The 26,670-nt window shown below is 37.4% G+C and overlaps 1 protein-coding gene across 1 annotated transcript in view; it reads left to right on the top strand.

Moving 5' to 3' along the window:
* COG5 (component of oligomeric golgi complex 5) overlaps positions 1 to 26,670 on the top strand; it is a 186,695-nt gene that overhangs the window by 102,537 nt on the left and 57,488 nt on the right. Inside the window, exons 8-10 of the mRNA XM_083851215.1 lie at positions 16,329 to 16,494; positions 18,558 to 18,670; positions 18,769 to 18,846. Of these exons, the coding sequence (XP_083707341.1) occupies positions 16,329 to 16,494; positions 18,558 to 18,670; positions 18,769 to 18,846 (357 nt within the window). The remainder of the gene's footprint in view (positions 1 to 16,328; positions 16,495 to 18,557; positions 18,671 to 18,768; positions 18,847 to 26,670) is intronic.

Here is a 26,670-nt window from a genome sequence, read left to right as displayed (position 1 = left end):
TAATTCTTTTAAGGCAGATAATTTTCATCATTTGTTTAGTGCCATCAGGACTGGGAGCTGTTTGTAGCATAGGCATAACCACTAACCACTGAGGATGTACAACTGAAAAACGTAATGTTAGTGTTTCAACAGATAGCGAAGCAGTTTTTCCTTTTAGAGTTGAAGTAACAGAGCGCTGATGCATATGGGGACTTTAAATACACCAGTGTAAGACCTGTGTTGTGGAAGGTGGATATGCAAAGGTATGGTTTTCAGGATTGTCAGCTGGAGGAGGTGCTGGCTTAGCAGCAGATGATTTTTCTTAGCAGGCTATCACTGTGAAAGAAGGAGCTCAGCTGCTTCCTACATGCGATTAAACACCCAATTTTAATTTAATACTCTGGGCATTCTTGCATTTTTCTACTTTTACGCTGTGCGAATCATCTTCCTCAGAATAATCAAGGTCTATCAAAGCTGTTAGAGATGAAAGACTGCAAAACCAGGGTAATGGCCATGATTAGAAGCAGTAGGGGGTATAAGAGATGGGTGGTAGAAGTCCAAAACGATTAACATAAATGGAACAGATAGTGGTGTGTTTCTTTACCAATAATGGAAAATACCCAGTACTGTAAACTAGTCATCAATTTGGTTCTGTTTGATATGTTCATAAGCCCATGAACCTGTCAGCACACTGGGTGCAAGGACATTCTGTACCAGCACTGTGCTCTCTCGTGTTCGTAGACTGGCAGCGTGCTTTTAAGATGGAAGTACAGAGGGTATCATTGGGGCTTGTCAGAATGCTGAAAATCTGAATGATGGCTTTCTTAGGTAACCATTATCTGGAGCCCTTTTACCTGCAAAGTTCATCAGTGATTGGCTGTAATAAGTAAAAACCACAAGAGAAATGCAGGTAATGTGTAGGGTAGGAGATGACAAAAATTTAAAAAAACAAAAACAAAAAAACCAAACACACAACTTTTTAATAAAACAAAAATATTAAAGTGGGCAGATTGATGAAATGGATATTATGTAGAAAGCTTATTAAATAGAGTGGGAAACTTAAGAATTTAAGCTTGTGGAAACAGAGAACAACATCTGAGGAGAGGCACTCTCTATTGATGAGCACTGTAGAGATCCAAACCTGAGTAATGTTTTCCCAAGTAAAAGTAATCAACGTGTGTTTCAATAATGTCAGTATTTCAGAAGCATACATAAATGTATACGTTTAAACTGAAAGTTGGTATTTACTAAAGCTTTTCAAACAGAGCATAAGGTTGAAATACAGCGCATATGGGCCGAGGGATGTATGTTCATGGTTTGCTGGGGTTTACTCAGTGCACGTGTAAGGAGTGTTCTGTAAGCTCTGTTAGGTATAGTCAAAGAGAAAATTTGTCAGCCTTTTGAGGAGTAATGTTCTCTTAAGGTACTACAATTAATTTGAAGGCATCCAGTCAGGAATTTCTCTCAAAATATTTGTGCTGCACTCACCACCCCCACTCACTCACTTAATATAGTGCAAATGTATAGATAATGGAATCGTTTTAAGAAAGGGTAGACTACAGCTCGCATCTTAGAAATTTAAGTACAAGTTATGGGTAGATAATACAGGTTTCCAATTTCTTTATCAGAGGTAGTTTTTTGAAAATATGAGTAACACGGGAATTGAGGGAGGATGGACACAGTACTTCTGTAGGTTGTGTGAAGTGCCAGAACTTTAGCAATGTAAATTTATACATAAAAATGTCCATACACTGCAGAATTTAACACTTGCAGTTACACAGTCAGTATCATACTATATTAATAAGCTGAAGGGGACAGTAGACAATTTCCTTCAGTCCAGAGTTCCCCAAATCTCTCAGGTATGTCAGCTGTACTGTTTCTCTAGTGGTGATAGTGGCATTACATTAAAACTGGAATTGTACACTTTTGATCTTAATTTCTTAGTTTATCATTATGAACAGTTGGTATGACATATGAGTGGTCCATTTGAACACAGAAGGAGGGCAGTACTACATGATGAAGATCTCTTTCTGGGAATTCCTTTAGAATTCCGTTTAAAAGAAAATACTAAAAAATCATTGGGTTTCACTCATCAGCTATTTTGGCAACAGTCCATGATATAAATGACATTTTGGTCTCTATTCAGCACCTCTATTTCTGGCTGACCAGAAAACTCAGACTACTTTGTTAGGTTTATCAAAGTATTCAGAGGCACTAAAGGTCAGAGGTAAAAGATAAAATACTCATTTTATTTTCTGAAAAAAGTATCTAACATTAAATGAAATATTATCCTGAGTCTAAAAATAAATTGCACATAGTTATATATATCTTTTAGTATCTTTGCTCTTTGTCAGTCCTTGTGGCCTTATTTACTGGTATGTAAGTAGAGAAAATGCAATTTTTAGCTGACATGCTCAACTGTCTTGTATTATTTAGTCCTGGTGCAAGCTGTTACAACTGCGTGCATGGGTTTTAATGGACGAGTTCATTCAGAGATAGTACTGAGTTGTAACATTTCATCATATTAATTCTTTGTATTCATGACAAATCAATAACCATCTGTTTTGATCATGTACATGATTTGAGTTTCAAGCAGAAGGAAAACATGTACCAAGACTGAAAAATGTTTTCACATCTGCCAGAAATCCCCTGTGCCAAGTTTCATCTTTACTGCACATTGTTTCCAGGTGTGCACAGTAAAATACTGTTGCTGTTCACTGGTATTCTGTATTTTCTGTTTTGATCTGAGGGGTTGGTGCTTTCAATAAAGATTTACCTTGAGTTTGATCTACACTCAATAAATCTATAATCCGTATTACCAGAATTCCTTACAGTTGCTGTTGCCCTTTCAGCATCTTTTTGAAGTATCAACATCTGTGTTTTGCAATGAAAAATAGAGGCCCAGGGAGATTTATAACTCTCCTAGATCTTGCCACACACAGTAAGCGTTATGGCAATAAAAATGAAGAGGGAGAGAGAAAGGTCAGTGTACAAAAAACAGCCTTTCTCCTACACCCAGGCACGCATTTACAGTTCTTAAAGGAATTGCTTTGCTGGGTTTCACAAGCAAATACCTTTCCTGAGCTGATGTACCTGAGTCTTCCTTTTAGGCATGGCTGGCTGCTTGGAACGAAGGCGCCTGTGCTCTGTGCTACAGGCGCTGAAGCACGTCTTCAGGGAGTGAGGCCCAGTGCCATGCCAAGCCTGAGGGGCTTTGGACTGTTTCTCATTTTAAGAAGTGCCCTGGAGCTCCCAGCAGGGCCGGGGTGGTAGCACGCTGCTCTGGCCGCTCAAGGGCTCATCACTACAACATGTCCAAGTCAACTTCTACAAGCATACGTGAACTTCATCGTATACTTGTGCAGATGAGACAACTCATTTGTGCTGAGATCTTGGATCTACTTGATAGAGAAGGTATAGACCCAAGGGAAACAACGTTCATGGGTAAAATGGAGGAAGAGCTGCAGGCCAGTGGGGACAGCATGTCCTTGGCAGCTGGGAGGGTCTGGGTTCAGGACCCTGTGCACTGAGGCCTCAGTGACCTGCTCACAGTCACATCTTAAGCTCCCGAGTCCAATCTCCAGTCAGCAGATTGCTTTTTCTCTCTATAACTTAAAAACACTTTGAAGCCATTAAAAGAACTGCTGTTTCCCTGAATTTTCATTAACTGCACTGCTATTACTTCTTACCAAAGAATTAACATGGTTGGAACCGATTTTAAAAATAAGCTTGCCTTTACTTTGGTGACTTAAACCTGCAAATGGTGACATACCCCTGCAAAGGGGTATGGGAGAGCAAACAGCATTGTTCAGTGTTGCTTCCTTTCTGCTGCTGTTCTGGCTGTAATGCAGAGGCAATTTATTTAAGCCCCCCCCCCCCCTTTTTTTTTCTGAATCTTTCCTTTTTTTTTGCTAGTCAGAGTTATTTTTTTAAAATAGAAATAGAGAAGGCAGAAGCAGTGATTGCTGCAGGGAAGCACTATGGAAACCTGTCACGACAACAGCTTCAAATGAAAGAGGATCTTCAGCATTTAAAAAGTAAAAGTATTTGTCAGATACTCCAGAGGCAGAGTTGGAGAGGAAGGAAGTGTACAGAGAGGTGTTTAGAAGAAAATACATGTTCTTGCTTTTCACTAGGGAAAAATGTGTTTCTGGGCTCAGACATGCAATTATATATCCTACAATGTATTTATGGTCTGGGACCTAAAAATGCCCAATTATTTAATCTGCTCTAATGCTATGTTAACAATATTGTCCTTTATGGCTGATTAGACACATTCACTACAAAATATAACTTGAGTTTCCAGCTGTTTTTTATTTTTTGTTTGTTTTTTAAGAAATTGTGGACAGATATTTCACTTCTTTGAAAGAGTTAGTTATTTATAAAACTGAAAAGAAGTTTTTCGTGATGCTTGCAGCAATAATTAAATAAATACATCTTTAGCGTAGATCTCAGTTGTGGATTATTGTCTTTATTTTCCAGATGGAAAATGTGAAGCATGATGTCAATGCGGTATTTGATCCCAAATCACTTGATACTTGTTCCCTGTGCCCTTGCTAAAGAAAACCTCAAATGCATTGTGTTTTTAGTAGTAAAGCAAGCAGAAGACAAAAAATGACATGAATGTGGTATTGCTATAAATGTTAAAACTGGTAGATTCACTTTGTTCTCCTGTCACATTCACAGTGCCTTTTAAAGCTTTCTAATTGTTTCTGCACAATGCTGATACATAACAGTGTAAGTACCTTATATATATGAATGTGATATTAAAAAAATGAATGTTTGGAATGTCAGTGATTAATCACTAAATTAAATACAGTGTCCAATGGGGATATCCCAAAAATGCACAGTGAGTGCAAATACCGAAGAATTTCATTGCCCTGCAGTCATTTAAGTTCCTGGATGCATTTTGTAATGTTTCTTGGTCATGTTCATTGCTAGTAGAAGTATTGGAAAGCAACAATTAGTAACTAGAGAATATGTAAAGGAGAATTTGATTTGATTTTCTTTTAAATAAGAGAAACACTGCTTTTCTTAAAGGGTTATTAAGAAAAAAAGAATAAAAAGACTTGGTAGTGGAGAAGTCATTCTAAACTAGCAGATTCATCTTTTATACTGTGCATGCTTGTAGAAAAATGGTTATAAAATTAACAGAGGTTTTATTTTCATATTGTGACTTACTTTTTTTACTGCTGGGTTATAAAGCCATGACAGTAATGGACATGGGTGTTCTCTCTTTCTACAGTGGGATTCTGATCATTCAGATTTTGATGGATCTATGCATTTATTAAAATATGTATACTGAATTTAGAAACAGATTATGGGGTTGTGCAGAATTTGTTTGCTTTCAGATGTGATGTAGAAAGCTTTATATCACTTCACCATTGTGCACTTGCCCTATATAGATGTAATTTAGGAAGCTTAATGTAATTGGTGTCCAACCGTGGAACGGTATTTTTATAAATTCTTTGCTGCTCCTAGCCTGTGTAAATGGTTAATCAAAACGGATTGACAGATAATGTGTCTGGGATTTTTTTTTCTTTTTTCCTTTTTTTTTTTTTCCTGTAGGTGTTTGTGACTCACAAATGCAGAATTAGACCAAAAAATCTGTGACTGGATAATGGAGTATTTGCAAGTACTTCACTGTACTTTTCAGTGCAGCACAACAAATAGCCTGCACTTTCCGGTGTTTATTTGTAAGGATTTATTATTCTGTGGCCCTTCTAATCCCATCATTTCTGTTCCTGTTTTTATGATAGTGCAAGAAAGTGGTTTATAAATAGTTCCTATAAATGGGTATTCCTGAAAGTACATCTGATCTGTACAATATTTTTACCTAACCGTCTTTTATAGTAAAGTAATAGGTGAAAATTGAGAAGTCATTAATGTTTTATATCCCTTCACTCTGCTATGATTCATCACTCAGCTGTTTGCCAAAATCTTTATATTCTGTTTAGTGACAGTTTTATATGAGAACAGCTGGATGATTTTTAAATTCACTCATGGTCCTTTTTTTTTTTTGAAGGTTCGTCTTGATTAATCTGGCCGTTTGCCAGCAAAATGTTAAAACTTAATCTTCCATTGTAGGTGACGTTTTAAATGCATATTAACTCAAGCTTGATAATGCTTTTCAAAGAGTATGGGTAGCTGTACTGGTTTTACATATCTACTGGAATTAGCTATGCATCGTGTGTGTTCAGGAAAAAAATCAGAGCTCCTTAGAAAGCCATAAGAAACTACCCCGAGTGTTAGATCTTTCCATTGAGACCAGTTATTCTGAAATGGGAAGCACTTAGTTTGGTTTCATACCAATTAGTAAATGTCATTTGTGATCACTAAAAAATTACTCCTCGTAGAATATCCGTCATGAAAACACAGGAATGTTTAATAACACTGAGTTCAGCTTTCTTTGCAGACAGAAGTGATTTCAAATTAGAGGCTGCTGCGTAGTCTGCTCGTGTGTTCTGGCTGTCCATCTGTTTAGGTGCTTTCTGTGGACTGGAAACGTGTCAGCTGGTACGTCTTGGGCAGCCCTGACCACATTGCAGAACTGGAACGGCACGAAGGCTGGCTAATATGTACAAGGACAGGAAGGTATCTGATTCTAATGCTGTTAGGATAATTAATGCAAATATGGTAATTGATTCATCAATTTATATGCAGAGAGGCACGGGCCACTGCTATGAGCAGCTCAACTGTGAAAGGCTTTGTAAATAAAATATGCTATAAGGGTAGAAAGGAGGAGACTGAGGACGGTGTGTGTCAGTATGGGAACTGGAAACTAAGTTTAGGAGCTGAATCTAGCTGCTGAGAGAAAAATGTGAATGGAAGCAGCAGTTAGGAGAACAAAACTGTACAGAAGGGTTGGAGGATGAAATGGGAAATGGATAAGGTGGAGCTGTGAAATGAGGGAAGTGTTGTTTGCCTTGTTACAGATCAAGAAAGGCAAGCTAAGATTAGATCTCTTTGAAAATAGTTGAGGTGAGATTGGACGGAGAACCGTAGAGGCTTTTTTTTGTCACTGACATCACAGTGCTTCAATTAGGGTGGTCTTGTCTCTACAGAATGAATTTAATAAAAATTGAAATAAAATATTCTTCCTCCAAAGTCCTTGTCCATTCAAACGTTTTATACCAGTTTGATTAAAATGATTTCTAATTTGGTTTAAATACCCATAGGTAAACAGTGTGTATGAAATTCTGCTTGGATTCCACAGATAGAACTGAGCAGAGAGTGACCCTGGCTTTGGCTGCATCTCTGTATAATCCATCCCAGTCTTTTTAATTGGTACTTTTGTGTATCTGTCTCTCTTCAAAACTAAGGCTACAGCGAGGCTCTTTCTCCCCAGATAAAATAGTATGTTATTGTTAAATGCCTTTTCCAGACTGTAATTCTATTTGGGGTTTGTGCTGTTGGCTGTTGATTGTTAACAGGTTCTGAAATAATGCAATTAGGTGATCCAAGGAGAACGGATCAAGCATTAATAAGCCACATCTGCATACAGCAGAGTGAAAAATCTGATCGAAAAAACATGATACTTATCTAAACAAGATGATATAATTCATTTTGCTTTTTTCTCAGGTTAAAAACCTGTTCTTTGTCTCAATCTCCTCTGAGAAACGGGTGTTTCATCGTGTTCTTGATCTGCTACTCAATGCCACATGAAATTCTGCATAATCGCCTGTTTGGAGATGTTCCTATGATAACAAAGTATTTAAAGCTTTGGGTTATTTTGAAATGGTATATAGAACTGAACAGTATGTTGCATTGGAAAGGAGAAATCTTGCAGCAAAATGCTGAGGCTCCTAGATGATGAAAAATGTCTTCTACTTGGAAGAAGTCAGGCATTTGTTTATTCTTGTCCTATTCTGTCCCCCTCCTTTCCTGCTGCAGGTATCATTCCCAAAAAGTTAAACATGAAAACAATAATTGAAAATAATTTAAAATAACTTTTTAAAGTTAGTCCCTTTAACATATTTGAGGGCACTTCAGAGCTTTTGACAGTATGTAACACGGATTCCATAAATGAGATGCTGTCACTTGCGCAGGTAATTATTATCTTATTGCAAAGACTAGCAAGGGAACAAAAAAAAAACAAACAAAAAAAAAGGTGGGCTTTTAGGTACTTAAATCATTCGGAACATACCTTTTGAAGGGTGTTTGTCTGAAATTGGATTTTTTTATAAACAGAGGAGAAAAACAAACCAATTACAGCTCTCAGGTAGCTAATCCCTAATCTTAAGTGCTAAGGCTTAATTAGAAGTAAATCCTAGGATTTCTGTTGCTCGTAATGACTTTGTTTAACCAGTTAACAGAGTGAGCGCATGCATAAGGATATTCTGTGGTGGGAGAAAACACCTGGTGATGAGCTGCTGTCCAGAGCTCAGAATTACTGATGAGATTTTGTATACTTATATTTCTGTGCTTCAGTCAGCAGGTGCAAGTTGAAGTTGCATGGAGGCAACAGAGGTGCTACTCTCTGGCCCCAGTGATAACTGTGGGTTTTTTTTCAGTAGTGATCATCTTCAGATTAACTGACCGAAAGTTTTGTTACCGTAGAGAGCTTTAGAGATTGGTCAGGTTGTGTAAGAGGTAGGTGAGAAATGCATTTTAAGAAGTTTGATTTGGGTCAGATGCCCCCATTTCCTTATAGCCTGCCAGATTTAGCATTTTGTCTGATTTCTATTCTGAACTTATACTCTTTCTAAACTCAAATGCAGCATTGTAGGATAAACTTTTTAATTGTTATGGACTACGTGCCCTAGCTGATCTGTCCTCAGAGGTGCCAGATACTTTCTTTCAAATTGCTGTCACGTTTATAGCCTAAGGCTTTGGTAAACTTTGGGAAAGTGCTTGATGTTTCATGAGATAATTCTTTACGACAGTTCCTGATGCCTTTCTGTTCCATTAGCTCTTAGCCATCTGTTGCTTTGATTACACTATTATTGAGAATAAGTGTTTTGGCAAGCTATTTAGCTGTGTTGAAAAATCTTGTTTCTTTGCTTTCTAGTATTTTATTGCTGCTGTTTCTTTTTTTTTTTTTCTCCTTTCTTTCTTTTCTCAACCTTTGTAGTGCAGTGCTTCTTGTTATATACTTCTCATTACTCTAAGAAACAAAAGGCTGACCTAGCTTGAGGACATGATGGAGTTTATGGCTCATTGTTCACTTTGAAAGCCAAAGTCCTTCTACTGCAGGAAGTTGGGTATTCCAAACATGGGCTGGCAGAAGGTAGATATTATAACCTAACCATATTTAAATATTTAGCTGGGGGATTCTTGCCTCTTAAGGTTTCAAATGTGCTTTTTTAGAGTCTAGCCAGCGTATTATGTCAGTATTGCCTTCTATAGAAAAATGTAACGTCTTAACCTCACACTTCCTCCAAGTCTGCAAAGGTCAAAACAGGAAGAACTGGAAGTTCATTAGAAAAAAGTCTGTATTCTTTGGCTTTACATTGTCAATTTGACCTTTTCACGTATTGCTCAGATTTTAAAGATGAACAGAGTAAAAGACAGATGGAGTGATAATGATCATAGAGATGTGCTTCCCTAAGTAGGTTCATTTTTAGGAGTTGTGATATACCAATTAATTTTTTTTTTAAAGCCTGGACATATAGAAATGAAATAAAATACTGTTTTTAGATTGCAGTTGAATTTCATTGGCATTTAATTTCTACTTCTAGGTTTTTGTTAATTTTTTCTGCAATTAAAATAGCAAAGTGATACTGCAAAGCAAGAGTTCCAGCAAGTCTCAATAAGTTATTAACTCTGTTCAGTAGGTCACTTTACCTTTTCTGTGACGGGGGTGGCTGAGTTTCCTTCACTGCTTACCTGTTTGAGCTCTTTAAATTGAGGCACAACTTCCAAGTAACTTCTCACTTTTTTCACTTTTGGTTTCCGTAAGAGACAACTAAGAACTGCTTGTAAGTGTTAACTACAAGTGTCTACAAAACCTTTCTCAATTATCTTGCCTTCAAGTAGTAATACTTATCATTAGGGGTAGTAACCTCATCAATGAAAAAATATTTGAAGGAGGCAGTGGGTTGGATTGCATCGAGAGGTGAGAAGGTGAAAATACTGTAAATGAAGAGCTGACCAGGGATTTTCAGCCTCACAAAGAAAGCTAGACTAACTGGTTGTTAACACTGTATATGCACATGTATTTGCAACAAATTTAAAACCATTGCAGAAGCTATGAAGAGCACCTTTTCAGCTTGTTGAAGTGATCTTGTACAGCCATTCTGTGTTGGAAATTGCAAATGCTATTTCATACTAGCAAAATTAGCCACATGAAGTAAATGTAGGAACGTAACGGAAATAGTTTCCAATATAGTAAATCTACTATCAAATTAAATTATTTAATACTAAGTGCTAGTCAAAGTTACTCAAAAGCACCATTCTGGAAGATGGTTTTGTAAGTATTTATTCCTAAAGAATTGCAATAGCCTTCTGAATCCTCAGTCAGAGAATGTTTCTTAGCATGCAGGTTTGGTTATTTCGCTTTGTGCCATGTTCTACTGTTCCTATATGTTTATGACAACTATTTTTTGATGGCTAGGAAATGTTGTGCCTTTGTTGAAAATATTATTTGTGGTAGTTCTTGATTTGCCACATTGTCAGACCACTTTGTTGAAGTGATACATGGAATACCTGGACTTACTAGTAATTATGGCTCTTCCTTAACTAAGCAACCTATGTAATTCTTTTTGTATTCTGTTACGCTTTTTGTTTGTGTGTATGTGACATGGTAAATGTTTTGCCGCTTAAGGGTATGGCAGCACATAATATATATGTCTACATATACATTTTATATATATATATATATAGTGAAAAGTTTCTGTTGTGTTCCTGCCACGGTCTTTCCTGAACAGGGTCTGTGAGTAATACAGATTTTCAGTCAGAGTCATTCTTCTGATTTTAGTAAGGAAAGCGAAAGTGGTTTTGGGTACACAAGTAGCTGTGGAACTTCATTACTAAGTGAGGGACTGGTTCAGGCTTGACTTCCCTGAATATAGTGCTTCTAAACTGTTGTGCAGAAACATGTTTCCTCAGAGGGCCCTTCTGATTTTGTGGTACTGGCACCTGTGAAATTTAACTACAAGACAGTTAGGAATGAGTTACTTTTCTAACACTAATTATTCATGAAGTTTTAATTGTCACATATAGTATATGTCCATGAGTATTCTGGGAAATTCACTTGAGGTGGTAGTCCACACAGGTGAAAACGCTGCAGCATGGGGTCATATGGACAGATTTGCACTGTGTAAAGAAATAGGTTTCTGAGTTCCTGGGGACAGCACTGGCTGGAGAATAAAGGGCCACATGGTCAATCCCATGCCCTGAGAAGGTACAGTGAGTTTGGAAACTGTGCTTATAACCGTTGAGCTGATTAGTTTTGCCTGTCATCTAGGTTTCTTATTTTCAGTTCAGCCTTGTGCTAGGAATCTTCCTGGCCCCAAATTAGCTCAGTGTCATCACCACACTTCCTTGTGAGGAGCAGGCTTGCTCATCCAAGCTGCATTTCTAATAATGAAAAAGAAAATTGCTTTTTATTTAGCCATGCTTTCAGAAGATTGTTCAGATAATGATTGTGGCAATCACAAGATAAAAGCCTACAGTGTTGGACATTCTATAATAGTCATTTGCAGTGTTGGTATTTGACAGAAAAAAAATGACTTGCTTCCATCCTAGGAGATATTTACAAACTAAAAATTTGGTAGGTATTTATTTACTTTAAGTCTGTAATGACTTTTTTTCTATCTAGTCTTCACAGGGTCATTATCTCTGTGGGAAAGGAAATGACCAGATAGGGTTCTACTCTGCAGAATGACTGTAAATGTTGGCTTGGACTGGACAGCACCTCGTGGGTTATTGAGTCTCATTGCCTACTCTGGAAAACAACCACGTGATATAATTGTGAAAGAAAAAGACATTCATACCTAATGACTACAGAATGATTCCTTGTCACCTTTTTTTTCTTCTTGGCTATGATGGTCTAGAGAACCAAATGGAATGGAATAAAATGCGTCAGAGATGATGTTGCTAAAATGAACAGCTTTGAATGACTGAGAAAAGGAGCTTTTGGTATGAAGGTGCCATCTCTTCATAGGTGCTAGTGATAATGGGTATCTTCATGTTTTGCTAAAACATAAATTGAAACATCCATACCTCTTTTCACATGGTGACTAATATCAGCCTTATGATGATCAAGCTATTTCATATGTTCTGTGATGAATGTCTAGGAACTCTGCTATTTTGAAATTTTGTGCCAGTTTCTTAAATTGTAGAACTTACTTTTAAGCAAATTAGTGCATTTTTTTTTGTGGAGTCTCCTTCTCTGGAGATATTCAAGACCTGGGCAATCTGCTCTAGAGAGCCTGCTTTGGCAGGGGGGTTGGACCCGATGATCTTGGAGGTCCCTTCCAACCCCTACAATTCTGTGATTCTGTGACTCTGTATTTTTTCATATACTGAACTGATGATTCATGGAGTCTTTCTATACTCTTCAATTTGTCAGATTTAGTTTCCGTATATCTGTAACTTATTATGTTGTGACATGCCAAGTGCAGGGGTGATTTGAACAGAGAAGAGTATTACCGCTGGACTTAGCTCCATCTCTCCTTAGCTCCCTGCCCCAGTGTAATTTTGATTATCTGAGGGTCAATGTAGCAATGTAGTTGATCTTCAAGTAGGTAGTATTGTAGTCCTACAGGTTGTGGGGTTACAGTTTTATTTCATTTGTGTATGGTTGTGTGGATGCACGTTATATTATGCTGTACTGCTAACATTTTACTAAATGCTATGCTATTTTTCTTTATCCCATCTCTCTTGTTTGCCATAAATTAAAGTTTATGGTATGTGTATAAATATTTTGAGGGTGGTAATTTATTATATAAAGGAGTATTTTCTTGTAAGACACTGTTTTGTTAGAAGCAGAATTTTGTCTTCCTCTTGCTCTAACTTCCCATACCTTCTTACACGATAAAAATAGACAATCCAATACTACTTCTGAGTGTTCATTCACAAAACAAGGCATTTAAAACAAAAAGGAACATAGGATCTTATGTTCTCTAAGGTGAACACTTACAAATTGCTAAGTGTAGTTGCCTGCAGTGGCAGACAACTTGATTATGAAATCCTGTTTGTAAACTTCTTAAATCCCATCTAAAAAATAGTTATACTACTTTACCCAATGTTCCATTTTGGATAGCTGTTCTGGATATTATTCTCTGATGTAATTCCATTTTCCATTGTAAATCACTTTTGTAGAGAGATTTTTTTATTTGAATGCATGCTTTACATTTGATAAAAATTGTGACAATCGTTTGACTTTCAGAATCATTTAGCTTTAAGCTTTTGCAAATAGAAGAAAAATATATGGGGCAATTTCTTATAAAATCTCTTGGTAGTGGCAAATTCTGCAATACTGATTCTCAAATTTTTGTTCAGTGTGTACTAATGGTAAGCAGTCTAATTTTGAGGTGTGTATGCAAGCCTGAAAGTACAATTGTTTTTCTTCTAGCTTTCCAACATTTTATTTCTGTGTAATACAATTGTTCCCAAGAGATTCTACATTTTTTTTAACATATTGTCTAAACCTAGAAATTAGTTGTGCATAAAAAAATGCAGTTCTCCTGGGACTAGAGCTGAACCAACAATGGACTTTATATAGCCTGTCTGGGGCAAATAAAACACAGACTGTTTTTGTAGTGAGAAAAATGCTGTATACGAAAAAAAAAAAAAAAGGTATTTTGTAGTATAATGTCAGATTTTTCGTATATGTTTAATCCTTGATATACACAGGGTGAATACATGAGCTAAAACCCATCTGTCAGCAGCCATGTCCACAATTTAAAGCAACAAGACACCTACATCATCTTTCTTCTACTCCGATTTTCACTTTGCTGCCAAATTTGGAAGGTATTTCCAGTGAATAACAGTTTTCCATAAGAGTGTGTTTTGGTTATTCTCTAACAATTCCTAGCTTCAGAATGAATTGGTTGACCACCTTTGGCTAAAACCAGGTCTTTTGAAACAGAGCCCAGGCTCTGTGGGAACGCATTTCAGTCTTTCTTGACCAGGAGCTGCAGAGATAGTTTGCTAACCTGTGGGAGCCCTGAGGTTCATCTTTTGACTGAAAGGGTTTGTGCCTGTATTGCCTCTGTCAGGAAAGTATCTGACCATAGGTTATTCAGGATAGCCAGTGCCCTGTCTGCTGTTCTACTTTTTTTATTTTGTTAATTAATATATGAACATTTACTGGAATCTGACTGAAAGCTGGTTGAATGCTGTTACAGTTGCAGTATGGTATTGATTTTACATTACTGCCTTTCTGTCTGGATTTATAATTTTATAAACAGTCTATAACAATCAAGACAATTTCAACAGGGAAGACTGGTAAATGAGAGGAGTCTTGTCTTGGTTTCCTTCCTTTCAGTTTCATTCTTTTTCTTCCTTCCAGTTTCTTTCCAATCTATTTCCCATCTTCTTCCCATTTGTATTTTCTTTTTCTTGTTCATTCTGTCCCTAGATTCCCTCCTTGCATTATACTATTCTTCGTTTTCTGACATCCCATTAATCTTCCAGTCTTTATGGCTTACTTTTCCACCTCCACAAGCACACCCACAAGATGCTTAGAAATTTTACAGCATACCCAGTTGTCAAAAAACTAAACCTACAAGTCCCGGGCCCATAATACTCAGCTGGGAATGCTCATTAACACCCACACTGTTTGGAAAAAGAAACTGGTACAGTTAGTGTAAGGTCTGCAAACCATATTGCATGCCTAATATTGCATTGCTTTGCCCTAAACCTGGAAACTCCTCGTCGGGATCTGGCAAGGAGGTGGGGTCTAGTTTTTGTGCTTTAGTTGTGGTTCTGAGCTTTGTAGTTATACAGAAGCCCTAGAAAGTCATGAACATGGATTAAACCTGTGAAACATTAGTTTTGGGGGAGATGCACTGTTCATTGATGTGTTAGGAGAGTTGTTGCAGTAAGTGGATGTGCCAGCAAGCGGACCCTTGATCTAACAGCTGTGTCGTAGCTTTACTGGTGTGGTGTCAGTGCAAGTTCCCCACGTTTGAGAGGCAGATGAGCACACACTTTCTTTCACTCAACAGTGTCTAGCTGAAGAAAACTTTCACCTGGGGAAGACGAAGCAAGGTTACATGGGTCTTGCAGTCCCTTTTAATGTCAGTGGCTGCTACTGCGGCAGCCTCGAGCAAGGAGAGTGTGATGGCATAAGGCCTCACTGCTAGAGGAAGTCAAAATGGGGTTTCTGGTGGGATGCTCCTGTGGTCTCCTGTGCTTCTGTCTCGTCTGGGGGCGAGGATTTCTGCCAGACCACATTCTTTCCTGCTAGCAGAATTCACTAAGAAAAAATGAGGAAAGGCTGCATCTCTAACGTGTGAATGATCAACTGATCGCTCTCCTCCACTAACTGCCTGTGAAAGCTGAATAAAAAAGCAGTATTCAGCGTCTGGATGACAGTGCTTTGTTTCCAAAGGCAGTAATTTGAGGCTTTTCTCTTGCTGAATAGCACCCGTGCCAGTGTTTAGTGTTACTCAGTGGTATTATCATGAGATTTAATTATAATCAAAGGTCTGTTAGACAATGGACCTGAAAAGTTTTTGAATGGCTTTCACTCTCCTGTATTTTGGAAAAGCTCACAGTACAAAGGCACTTGAGCTTTTTTTTTTTTTTTTTTTTTTTAAAGGCTTTGGAAATGATCACTGTGTTGCTTTGCACTCTTAATTCTGCTGTGAGGAAGATGAAGTTGTTGTCAGCACTAGAAAGAGAAATGTAGAAATATTAGCTTAAATTCTGCGTCAGTCAGTGGTAGGGCTTGACCTGCTTGCCCTTGGTTAGTATTTTTTTTTTTAAATCTATATCAGATTTAATCAGCTGTTTGGCACTGAGATGACAGTGCCGTAAGAGATACCATATGTTAAAACAATATTACTAGCTACACTGTAGCTGAATATAGCTGTACTTTAATTAACCTAGGAATTATTGGATCAATTATTGGATCAGAACCTAGGAATTATTGGGGCAACCCACCCTGAGATATATTGCCAGCTGTGCTTCCCATCCTTTTTTCCATTCTTCTTATTCAGAGGGTACTGCCAAAAAAAGCTAAGCTCAGCATTGCTAAGCAGTCAAAGGAAATCAGCCCTCTCCTTTCCCCTCTGATCTCTGTTATACATACCATTTATTTAACATTAAATGAAATGAATTAGCAAGCTGAACTTTAAGATGAACTTGTCCTGTAAAACGATGCCTTCATCATGGAAAAATAAATCTATTAATACAGTTAAAGGTAATTGTCGTTTTTGAAAATCTTCTTTCTCTAGAGTCCTACTCAAGTGGGAACTGCTCTTCAGGTTTTCTATAACCTTGGAACTTTGAAGGATACCATTGCTAATGTGGTGGATGGATACTGCACAGTCCTGGAGGAGAACATAAAAAATGCTTTGGATATCAAAGTATTGACGCAGCCATCTCAAACTGTTACAAGAGGTATGATGCTTGTTTTCCAGAGATCCCTACCTGATCTTTTTTGACAGAAATACTGTATGTTGTCAAATAGAAGAAACTCACATGTTAAATGTTTCTCTGCTTGCTTTAACTGGTAGATGATGGCAATAATCATCTAATACAAAACTAAAATGTTTGTTGTTATTGTACTCAGAGGTTTTCCTATGTTTTTTACCCCCTCTCTTTTTCCTCATCTGCCCAGGAAATTGTCTTCATTAGTTTACAACTTTGCAGTGTTTTCTTAGGAGTTTGTCATGGAAAGCTGAATCCAAATTTTTCTTTCTTTGTGTTGGTGGAAAGATGATGGGTGGAGATTATTTGCAAGCAGTAGAACAAACCTGAAACTACATCTGACAGGGAGGTGATTCTACCCCTCTCCTCTGCTCTTGTGAGACCTCACCTGGAGTACTGTGTTCAGCTCTGGGGTTCCCAGCACAAGAATCACAGAATTGTAGAATCATAGAATGGCTGGCTTGGATTGAAGGGGCCTTAAAGATCATCTAGTTCCACCCTCCCTGCCATGGGGCAGGGATGCCACCCACTGCATCAAGTTACCTCATCCAGGTCCAAGAAGGACATGGACATATTAGAACGAGTCCAGAGGAGGCCCACAAGGATGATCAAGGGGCTGAAGCACCTCTCCTATGTGGACAGGCTGAGGGAGTTGGGGTTGTTCAGCCTAGAGAAGAGAAGGCCCCAGGGAGACCTTACAGCGGCCTTCCAGTGCCTAAAGGGGGCCTGCAGGAAAGCTGGGGAGGGACTCTTTGTCAGGGGGTGTAGTGACAGGACAAGGGGGAATGGCTTTAAACTAAAAGAGGGTAGATTTAGATTAGATATAGGGAAGAAATTCTTTATTTACGTGAGAATTTACTGAGAATTTTCATGTTCGACTTGATGTCCACCAGGACCCCCAAATCCTTTTCTGCCAACCTGCTTTCCAGCTGTGTGTCACCCAGCCTGTACTGGTGCATGGGGTTATTCCTCCCCAGGTGAAGGACTCTGCTCTTCTCCTTGTTGAACTTCACAAGGTTCATACCAACTCATATCTTCAGCCTGTCAAGGTCCCTCTGGATGGCAGCATGGCCCTGTGGTGAATCAGCCATTCCTCCCAGTTTTGTGTCATTCAGAAATTTACTGAGGTTGCACTCTATCCCATTGTCCAGATTGATAAAGAAGATGCTAAACAGGTCTGGACACAGTATTTACCCCTGGGGTACTCTGCTCATTACTGGCCTCCAACTAGACTTCGTGCCACCTATTACCACCGCCTGGGGCCATCCATTCAGCCAGTTTTCAGTCCACCTCACTTGTGTGTTTATACATCCCATACTTCAACAGCTTGTCTATGAGGATCTTATGGGGGACAGTGTCAAAAGTCTTACTGAAGTCTGGGTAGATAATGTCCACTGCTCACTGCTCATTCATCAGGTTTGCAATTTTATTATTGAAGCTTATCAGGGTAGTCAGGCATGATTTCTCCTTGGTAAATCCATGTTGACTACTACTCCTGATGATATTCTTTTCCTTCGTTTGCCTGGAAATGGTCACCAGGATTAACTGTGATGAAAATTTAAAACATTAAAAGAAAAAACACCTCTGGCAATGAGTTCGAGGTCTGAAAATAGAGATGTGGAATATAGTATAGAAAGTATAGACGTTACATGCCCTTCAGCTGGAATATCACTTCTTTTAGTTCACATGTGCATTTAAGTCCTGAGCCGAGCTGGTAATATCCTGCTATTATATGCTGCAATATGGTCATTGGCACAACCGTGGTGTTTCTGTGGAGATATGAATCAGTAAAGCAGGTAATAGTGATGAACCTTGAATTATTCTCACTGAACTTTAGAATTTAGTTGACGTAGAAGTTGAGACAGCTGAAACCATTCACAAAGCTTTGTTTCAAAGCTATTTGAGGCTGCTCAGATTTTTTTAAAGAAAATTTCTTATGTCAGTGTATGCATAAAGATCTCTATTTGTAATATTTTAATTTTCACATGTGAAATCTGAAATGTGCTGTTGCGTGTTTCTAAAAACACATGTAGGTGGCCCTGGTAGAGCTGCTATGCCAACACCTGGGAACACAGCAGCTTTTCGAGCTGCTCTCTGGACAAACATGGAAAAACTCATGGATCAGATCTGTGCTGCGTGTGGACAGGTACTCAACAGCTAATTCCTGTTTGTCTGGCAAGGCAATTTTGCATGTAAGGTATTAGAAGGTGTCACTTTTCCTCTAAATAATTTATTTTCTTACAGGTGCAGCACTTGCAGAAACTATTGACAAAGAAGAGAGATCCTATTTCACATGTCTGTTTCATTGAGGAAATAGTTAAGGTAAAGTTTTAATTCAGATCAATGCATTTTAGTAATTCTGTTTAGGAAATTGTCATGAGGGAAAGCTTTTGTTTAAAATTTTAGAGTTCCATAACAATTTGTAATTATATTAATCAGAAAGTGGTAAAAGTCACATTAACACTGAAAGCTGTATTTATGGTCTGTGGGTTACATCTGTAGGGCATAAACATTCTTTTTATAATAATGTATTTTGTTTTTAAAGGGAGCCAGTAAGGCACCACTGTCAGTTTTTATTACTGATCATTAATGTCATTCCATAAAATACCATGTGATTTGAGCAATTAATTAAGTCTGTTAGTTAGCATAGGAAAATGTGTCTTCATCTAACACTTTCAGCCATCTGTTTCCCAACTTCTTGGCAATTTTTTCCTTGAAAAATAATCGTGGCTGTTCTTTTGAATACCTATTATTTCTCATTCAATTGCATTGTTTTCTATTCATATTTGGAATAATTTGATTAATGGTCTCCTTTAGTGTTAGGAACAGTATTACTGAAGCTTTCTCATCTACCTTGGTAGATGAGAAGATACAAAAACAAAAGATGTATTTACGCAGACATCTCCTTTTCCATGTATATGGATGGATTTTTAATTTACATGAATTTAATTTTTGAAATACATTGGGGAAACTGTTCATATGCAAATGTGGTCTTCTCAACAGTAAAAGCAAATAATGAAGGTTGAACACAGCATATAAGTTTATCTGTCAGTTAAACTGAGCTCCAAAAGATGTTGCGTAGAACATTATTTTTCTGTGAGGTACTTTAAACATCTTTCTGTATCATGAAGAAACAAAACAACAACAACAAAACACAACTCAAGAAAGCTTATAAAGTTTTACCGTATTTTCTTCATTAAAAAGTTTGATTTGGCAAAGGTGTCTATTACTGCCTGGGTGGATCCCTTCAGTAGATCAGCATTTTTAAGGAGAAACCTAGAGAGAGAAGGAGGAACTCTGGAAGGTTTGGGAAGAGTTTGGATGGAAAGGGAGCTGAGATGAAGGAACTTGCAGTGTTGGTGGGTAGCTCCCATCCTGAGCCTGTGCTTCTCAGTTTCACTCTCCCCATTGGTAGAACAGCATTTGAAAATGGTTTTTATTTTTTCCGGTTGTTGAAGATGGTAATGAAGGGAAGCCAAAGGAAATCTTTTATCATTATGGAGAAACAATGAACAGGTAAAACAGATCTCAGTAGAAGCCAGATGCAGAATAAGGAAAAATTTATTAGAAAAAAATAAATAAAAGGTTTTGGGGTTGTCGTATGCTAAGCATCTTTCATGTTACCTTTTATAACTCTTCCTTCCCATTGACTTCATAACACAGGATTGCTTACAATTAAGAGAGAAATTGTATTTTCCAGATAAAACCCATCTATTTGTTTCTCCACAGTTATCCCACTTCCAATTACTTTGCTCTTCAACAGGATTTTTGGCAGAGCATAACACCAAGCTGGACAGTCGTCATTCTCAGTGAGGCAGCTAAGGAGCAGTGGTACTTCATTGTCTAGTTGTACCAGAACTCTCTTAGCATTACACGGTACTGCTGCTAGCACGGACGCTTTGCTTTCTTCTTACCTAAGTGGTTCATTGTAACAGAGTGGTTTTCTTGGCCGTTCTCGCAGTTATACCATTTTCCATAGTGTCCCCTGAAGAGGAGGACACTCTGAAAGCCTACAGATGGGTAAAGTGACACCATGCAGTACCAGCTGTTCTTTAGACAAAATCAGGCAAGTACTAGATGCTGCTGAAATTCAAGAAAGCATGTACAGATGGCTGTATGGGAGAGCAAGAATTGTTGTGTACATTGAAAACAGATATAAGTAAGAAATTGGTAATTTGCCATTTACTAATGAAGATTCCATCTATTATTAAACCAAACTGAAACAACATGCTTTCCCCATCAGGTGTTCTGGTCAGGCAGAAAAGTTGGTTTTTCTTTATCATATTGGATTTCATTAATAAACTGAGCAAATGAACAAAACAAACTAAAGGTACTAACATTGTATCCATTCACTAGGGCAGCATGCCCGCACCAGGAGATAGGAAAACGAATCATCCACTCTACAGTCTGTGCACTAATTACTGTTACTGATGTCAACATTATTATTATAGTCATCTTCTGCAGCAGCTGCAGTACCACTTTGCCTGTCCATCTGCTTCCTTGTTTTGATTATTGCAGTGCAAGTATCATCCTAGGAAGCAGAAGAGGAGACCCAGCTTTTTTAAAGCACAAGTCCTTTAATAGCAAGGAAGCAACTTGCTTTTTTTTTTAAAAAATCATTCTCTTTTTTCCATAGGGAATTTTTTTCTGTCCATAGGGAATTTTTTTCTGTCCTTCCCTTCACAGATAGCACAGCCTGCATTTTCTCTGTTAAGATCTCAAACACGTGCTTTCTGGCCTTCTAATTACCTGTTACCATAATAATATTTAGTAGCGTTGTAGCATGTCGTATCCAAAAATTAGTTTTAAATACTAATTAATTAAAGGATTCAAAAAATCTATTTAAAAAAAAAAACAAGAGCAGCAACTACTACAACAAAAAACACTAAAAACCAACCAAACAAAAACACACACACACACAAAAAAAAACCAAACACAAACTCACAAAACCACTGAAACTCAAAAATCTGACAGATGGAGAAACTGAGGTATGGAACTTCATAAATTTATAAATACTGAAGTTCAGCAGCAGGGCAATGACAACACCCACAGCTTTTCTACACTGTGGTTTCTCTTATTAGTAACAGAATTCACTTCCAAATTTTTTCACCATGTAATGTGGCCAAGAGCTAAATGACATACCAGGCTTACATGAGTATCATGGAAGAGTCTGGAGACAGAATTTACACTCCTGTTTGTTCCAGTCCTTCCCTTTGCACATCTGGATTTTCATATTTGTCCTCTGCCACAATATTAAATGTATGTGAAGGAATTCACGTCCCTTTTGAGGAGAAGTCATGCACTCAGTGTACATTGTTACATTTCATACTTCTAATGAAATATAGATTTGTTACCAATCTGTAAGTATGCAAATTACAATTTTAATTCCTCCAAAAGATCTAGACATATTTAAATGAGAAATACTCTTGTTTTAAGACTGAATGGACATTTTTTGTGACGACTTTCTACATCAGGGAGTGTAGTGATAAGACAAGGATTAATAGTTTTAAACTGAAGAGGGCAGATTTAGATTAGATATCAGGAAGAAATTCTTTACTCAGATGGTGGTGAGGCACTGGCACAGGCTGCCCAGAGAAGCTGTGGCTGCCCCATCCCTGGAGGTGTTCAAGGCCAGGCTGGATGGGGCCTTGGGCAGCCTGGTCTGGTGGGAGGTGTCCCTGCCCATGGCAGGGGGTTGGAATTGGATGATCTTTAAGGGTCCCTTCCAACCCAAGCCATTCTGTGATTAATGACTACGTTTAAGTTCATGAGTGAAGCTAAGAAAATTAAGAATTCATAAATTCTAATTTATGGTTTTGTGGGAAAACAAATACAGATTTAATTATACATTTTTTTAAAGGTGGGATTTTTTTTCATAATCTTGAGGGTAAACATTAGAATTACAAACATGACTTAAATAATATGAAATTGATATTTTTGTTCACCTAGTGACTGACTACTTACATCACTTCCTTCAATTGCTTAATTCACCTTCAAAGAGCTAATAGGTTATTCCAGTTTACTCTGCTTTATTTCGCTCTTTCAATATGTAGTGACTAATCCTGTTTCAGCTATTTTAATATCTAAACTACAATTGGCTTCAGTGTAAGTCACAGCAGAGCACATCATTCTGTGACAGCCAGTTTCCTAATTAGAGATAAGAATCCCTCTAAGCCCCTTGTAGAAGTGTTGAAAATGATCTCTGATCCTTATCTATTTTGGGTCCTTCACTCCTACATAGGCATCAGCGAACAGTTCTTCAAAGTGAGAAACAGCCTTAAATGGAGCAAATGATTATTTGGGGGCAGCCGGGGTGGTTGGGTTGGTCAATAGAAAGGGTGAGCTGGGTTCTGTGCTCCCAAGGGAGGGGAGGCAGGGAAGAAGTCATGTCTGTGAGAGGGCAGAGCTGCATTTGATCTCCTTTGGTCTGCTGATGTCCGCATTTGTTAACAGCTTGCAAGACTGCAAAATCTGTCATTTACGTAAGTCTCTGGGTACAAGAGTGAGCTGAGAGTTATAGGGAGTGTTATTATGTACTTCGTGGAGGGCTCTTATCATTGCCTCTCCTGATGAACGTTTGGTGAGTAAGCAGGCTATTTTCTTGAGCTGTCAACGCTGGCAATGTGAGGTGTTAACGATACAGAAGGGAATGTCCTCATGATTACATAAGATAAAGAAAATAAATGGAAAATATAAATGCTTATTTCCTGAAGTGTACTTAACATTTCACCTTCTTATGTCTCCTCCCCTGTCCAAACTTGTTAAAAATGTTGCTGCTTTGAAGTTATTCACATCTAACATCACATATTCACATTCAGTTGACCCAATTAAAAATAATCCCAAGTGGAAAAAATGCAAAATAATCTAATTACTGCCTTACATGAATCCATGAAATAATCTTTCACCTATTATTGCAAGTGTATGATCTATTTTCTGGTATCTTTTGTAGAAGCAGATTTGGATTATTTGTTCACCATTTCTACTGTAGTTTCTGTTTAATATTTAAGCATTAGATCTCCATGAAGTGTGCGGTTAAACACAGGTGAATGAGCAGGTTTGCTATTCCCAACATACTGAAGATGCTCTTAATTTCAAACCCACAAATTGTTGTGCTGAATTCTGTTGCAAGATTTCCCTAAAAAATAAAATAAAATTCTAATTTAAGAGTCTTGGTTCTAGTTTTAGATGGATCTATGTGTCCACAGCTAGCCGTGTTAAAAGTAATTCAGAGCTGGCGTAATGGTTTTCTAGTGCATTTTCTCTAGGACTCTAATCCTGTTTCTCTGCCAGAAATGTGCAGCTATAAATAGAAGGGATGGTGTTGAGGTTGCTTGTCTTGGTAGGTTAGAGAGACCTTTGTTGGTTTTCACTACTGTTTTGTTGGGGTCTGTGCAGATCGCAGTTCAGTGATGACTGAAAATTATGAAGTCGGCTGGATTTCAGTCAGCTTGCTATTAGGAAATAAATGCATTTAATGGCAGTGCCGCTTTTCATCATTATTCTTGTCAGTCTTACTTGAACAACTGGGGGTTGAATGGGCATGGTAACAAACTACCCCTTCGTCCTTGGGTGAGGTACATGATAGTCAAGGTGAAAGCAGGGTTGGAGCTGCAGCTGTGCATACTGAATCAGTTCCCTGGACAAAAGGCAGCTGTCGAGTCCCTTGGGTAGTTACTGGCTTTTGGAAACGCTAAGTTCATTTACTTCCATATGATACATATCTTGCAAGAGCACGGAAGGATTAATTAATGTTTTTAAGTAGTTTGAAGATACGGGACACTGTTTAAGACCTAAATATTTTTGATCGTTACAAATGAGTTTTTCTAAGGAATAGTGTAGGAATTCTAATGTTAGAATTGGGAAAATGCAAACTTTACTTTCTAGTTAAGAAGATTATATTAAAAAAAAATAATAAGATTTTATTTCTTTTGTCAGATGCATATAAGGAGACCTTTTAAAAATGTTGCACTACTGCTGGAAGTCTAGAAACTATTGCACCTTGGGTATGAAATGATCAACACAGTGTAATGAAATTCTGTGCCCTGCAGTAAAACAAAAAATCAAGGTCATTTTTAAAGTCATGTTGTCATTTATTGACATGTGTTCACCTACAATGGTCTAATGTAGACAACATTAGAAATTCATATGCACTGATCTTTTTAAAAATTTAATCTAGACTACTTTGAGAACATAGAGAAGGTTTATTCAAAACCCACTGAATTTTTCTGTTTCTCTACTGATTAATTGCACTACTGATGTTTTTTTGTTCAGTCTTACATTTAGCAATTTTGTTGCTATAGAAATAGTGCAAATAGATTTTCTTATTTCTGTTCCATAAGATCTTGCTGTACAAAATCGTTAAAGCATTTGCATTGTTGCTTTATTGGTGGAAAAAATATTTAGGCTGTCCTTTAAACATCTTCTGTTTTTAGAGCAATGTTCTCAAGCCCCATATTTCTTTATGGTGGAGCCTTTGATTACAGATAGAAAACACTGTATGTGTTAGTATGCAAAGCCTGATTTCAGGAGCCTGCAGCAACTCGCTTCATGGTAATATTCACTATATTGTTTTACACTTCAAAGAGGCTTCACAATAAAGATTTTTTCACATTCTACTCAAAGTATCAAAATTTCTACAGGGAAAAATAAGTTGGAAGCGATTGTCACGAAGTGGGAGCCAGTTTAGAATCAGTGGGTCAGATTTATTATTTGAATGTTAGAATAGCTATTTCAGACAAACACAAATATGATAATTCACAGATGGGAAATTATACTCATTAAGTTCTAAATTTACAGTGTGGAGGAAATAGAGACGTTTGTAAAAATAAATATATGTCTTTTCAGCATCTTCTTGCATTCTTGTCTAATACTGAATAAGGGGATGCTTTCATTCTCATTCCTTGAATTTAGATTTAATGTCAGATGCCAAGCAGTTATATTAAGAACAGAGCTCAAGAGATTTCATTTCTGTAATAGCAAAGTTAATTAGAAGCTTGGTATGTTTTTTAAAAATGAAGTAAGCTGTTCTGTTTTTATGTTTGAGGAATTTTTAAGTCAGTTTTCCAGGCTGCAACATTAATATTATTGTAGAGTAATAGTGGATGCAGATCTTCAAATTTCATTGCTCTTATGGTACTGGTACTCAGCTCACTATTGTTCAGTGGTTTATTAACTTACTAGTAGCTATTAGTGGAAAATGGGTTATAGTTTTTGAACTGTGAAATCAAGTCACTTCCATGTGAGTAAGTGGGAAGGGAGTTTTAGCACTTCGATTTTGTCAGCCTGTATTTTTTTTTTTCCAACAAAGATAATCTTGTAATCCTGTAAACAAGGAACATTAATCTAAATTTCAAATCTATACAGCTGAGTAATAATGTCTCTTTGCACTGTTAACTGGACTGCAGACATGCTATAATACAGTGCATTGAAGGTATAAAGACTACTGAAAAAAAGGATTTTTAATATGCCAGTATATGTATGTATTTTTCCTGTTCATTTCATACCAATATATGAATACTTAGCACCAGTCATTGCATAGAGGATAATTGAGTTTGCAGTCTCTCACAGTTGCACTGTGTGCTATAACAGCCCTCTTTTTGGAGCATTGAGACTCAGCTTTTTGTGAGCATAGGGTTATTGACATGTGGCTTAAAATCTCTGCCTGAGAGGCAACTGGGCTGCTTTTAATTTGACATCTACTAAATATAGACCATTTCTATGCTAGACTATCAAAAGTTAAACTTTTGCCATTAGAATATTAAGTTTTTACACTTATTCATGCTTATATTATTGGGGAAAGACTCCATTTTATTTCTTTAAAATAGAAATATTTACTTAGGAAACCATTATCTTAAAATATGGTTTGCACAGAAATTGCTCAATATTATTGTCTGTGAAAAGTATTGGCAACAGTAACTTCATATTAATAGTTGAAACTAATTATACAAGGTGAACACATTTTTTTACTGATTGTTGATTATGGCCCTGGTTCAGCAAAGCACTTAAGGACATTCTTAATTTCACATAAATAAGAAACACAATGGAAGCCTAACAAACTGCCTTGCATGTATTATTCTAATAAGGGTAAACTTTGTTGAATTACGGCTTACACTAATGATTTTTGTCCAGTTCATGTAGTGAGCCCTA

Source organism: Anser anser (genome assembly GCF_964211835.1).
Source record: "Anser anser genome assembly, chromosome: 1".
Classification (NCBI taxonomy): Eukaryota; Metazoa; Chordata; class Aves; order Anseriformes; family Anatidae; genus Anser; species Anser anser.
This window is presented reverse-complemented; position numbering and strand designations above follow the sequence as displayed.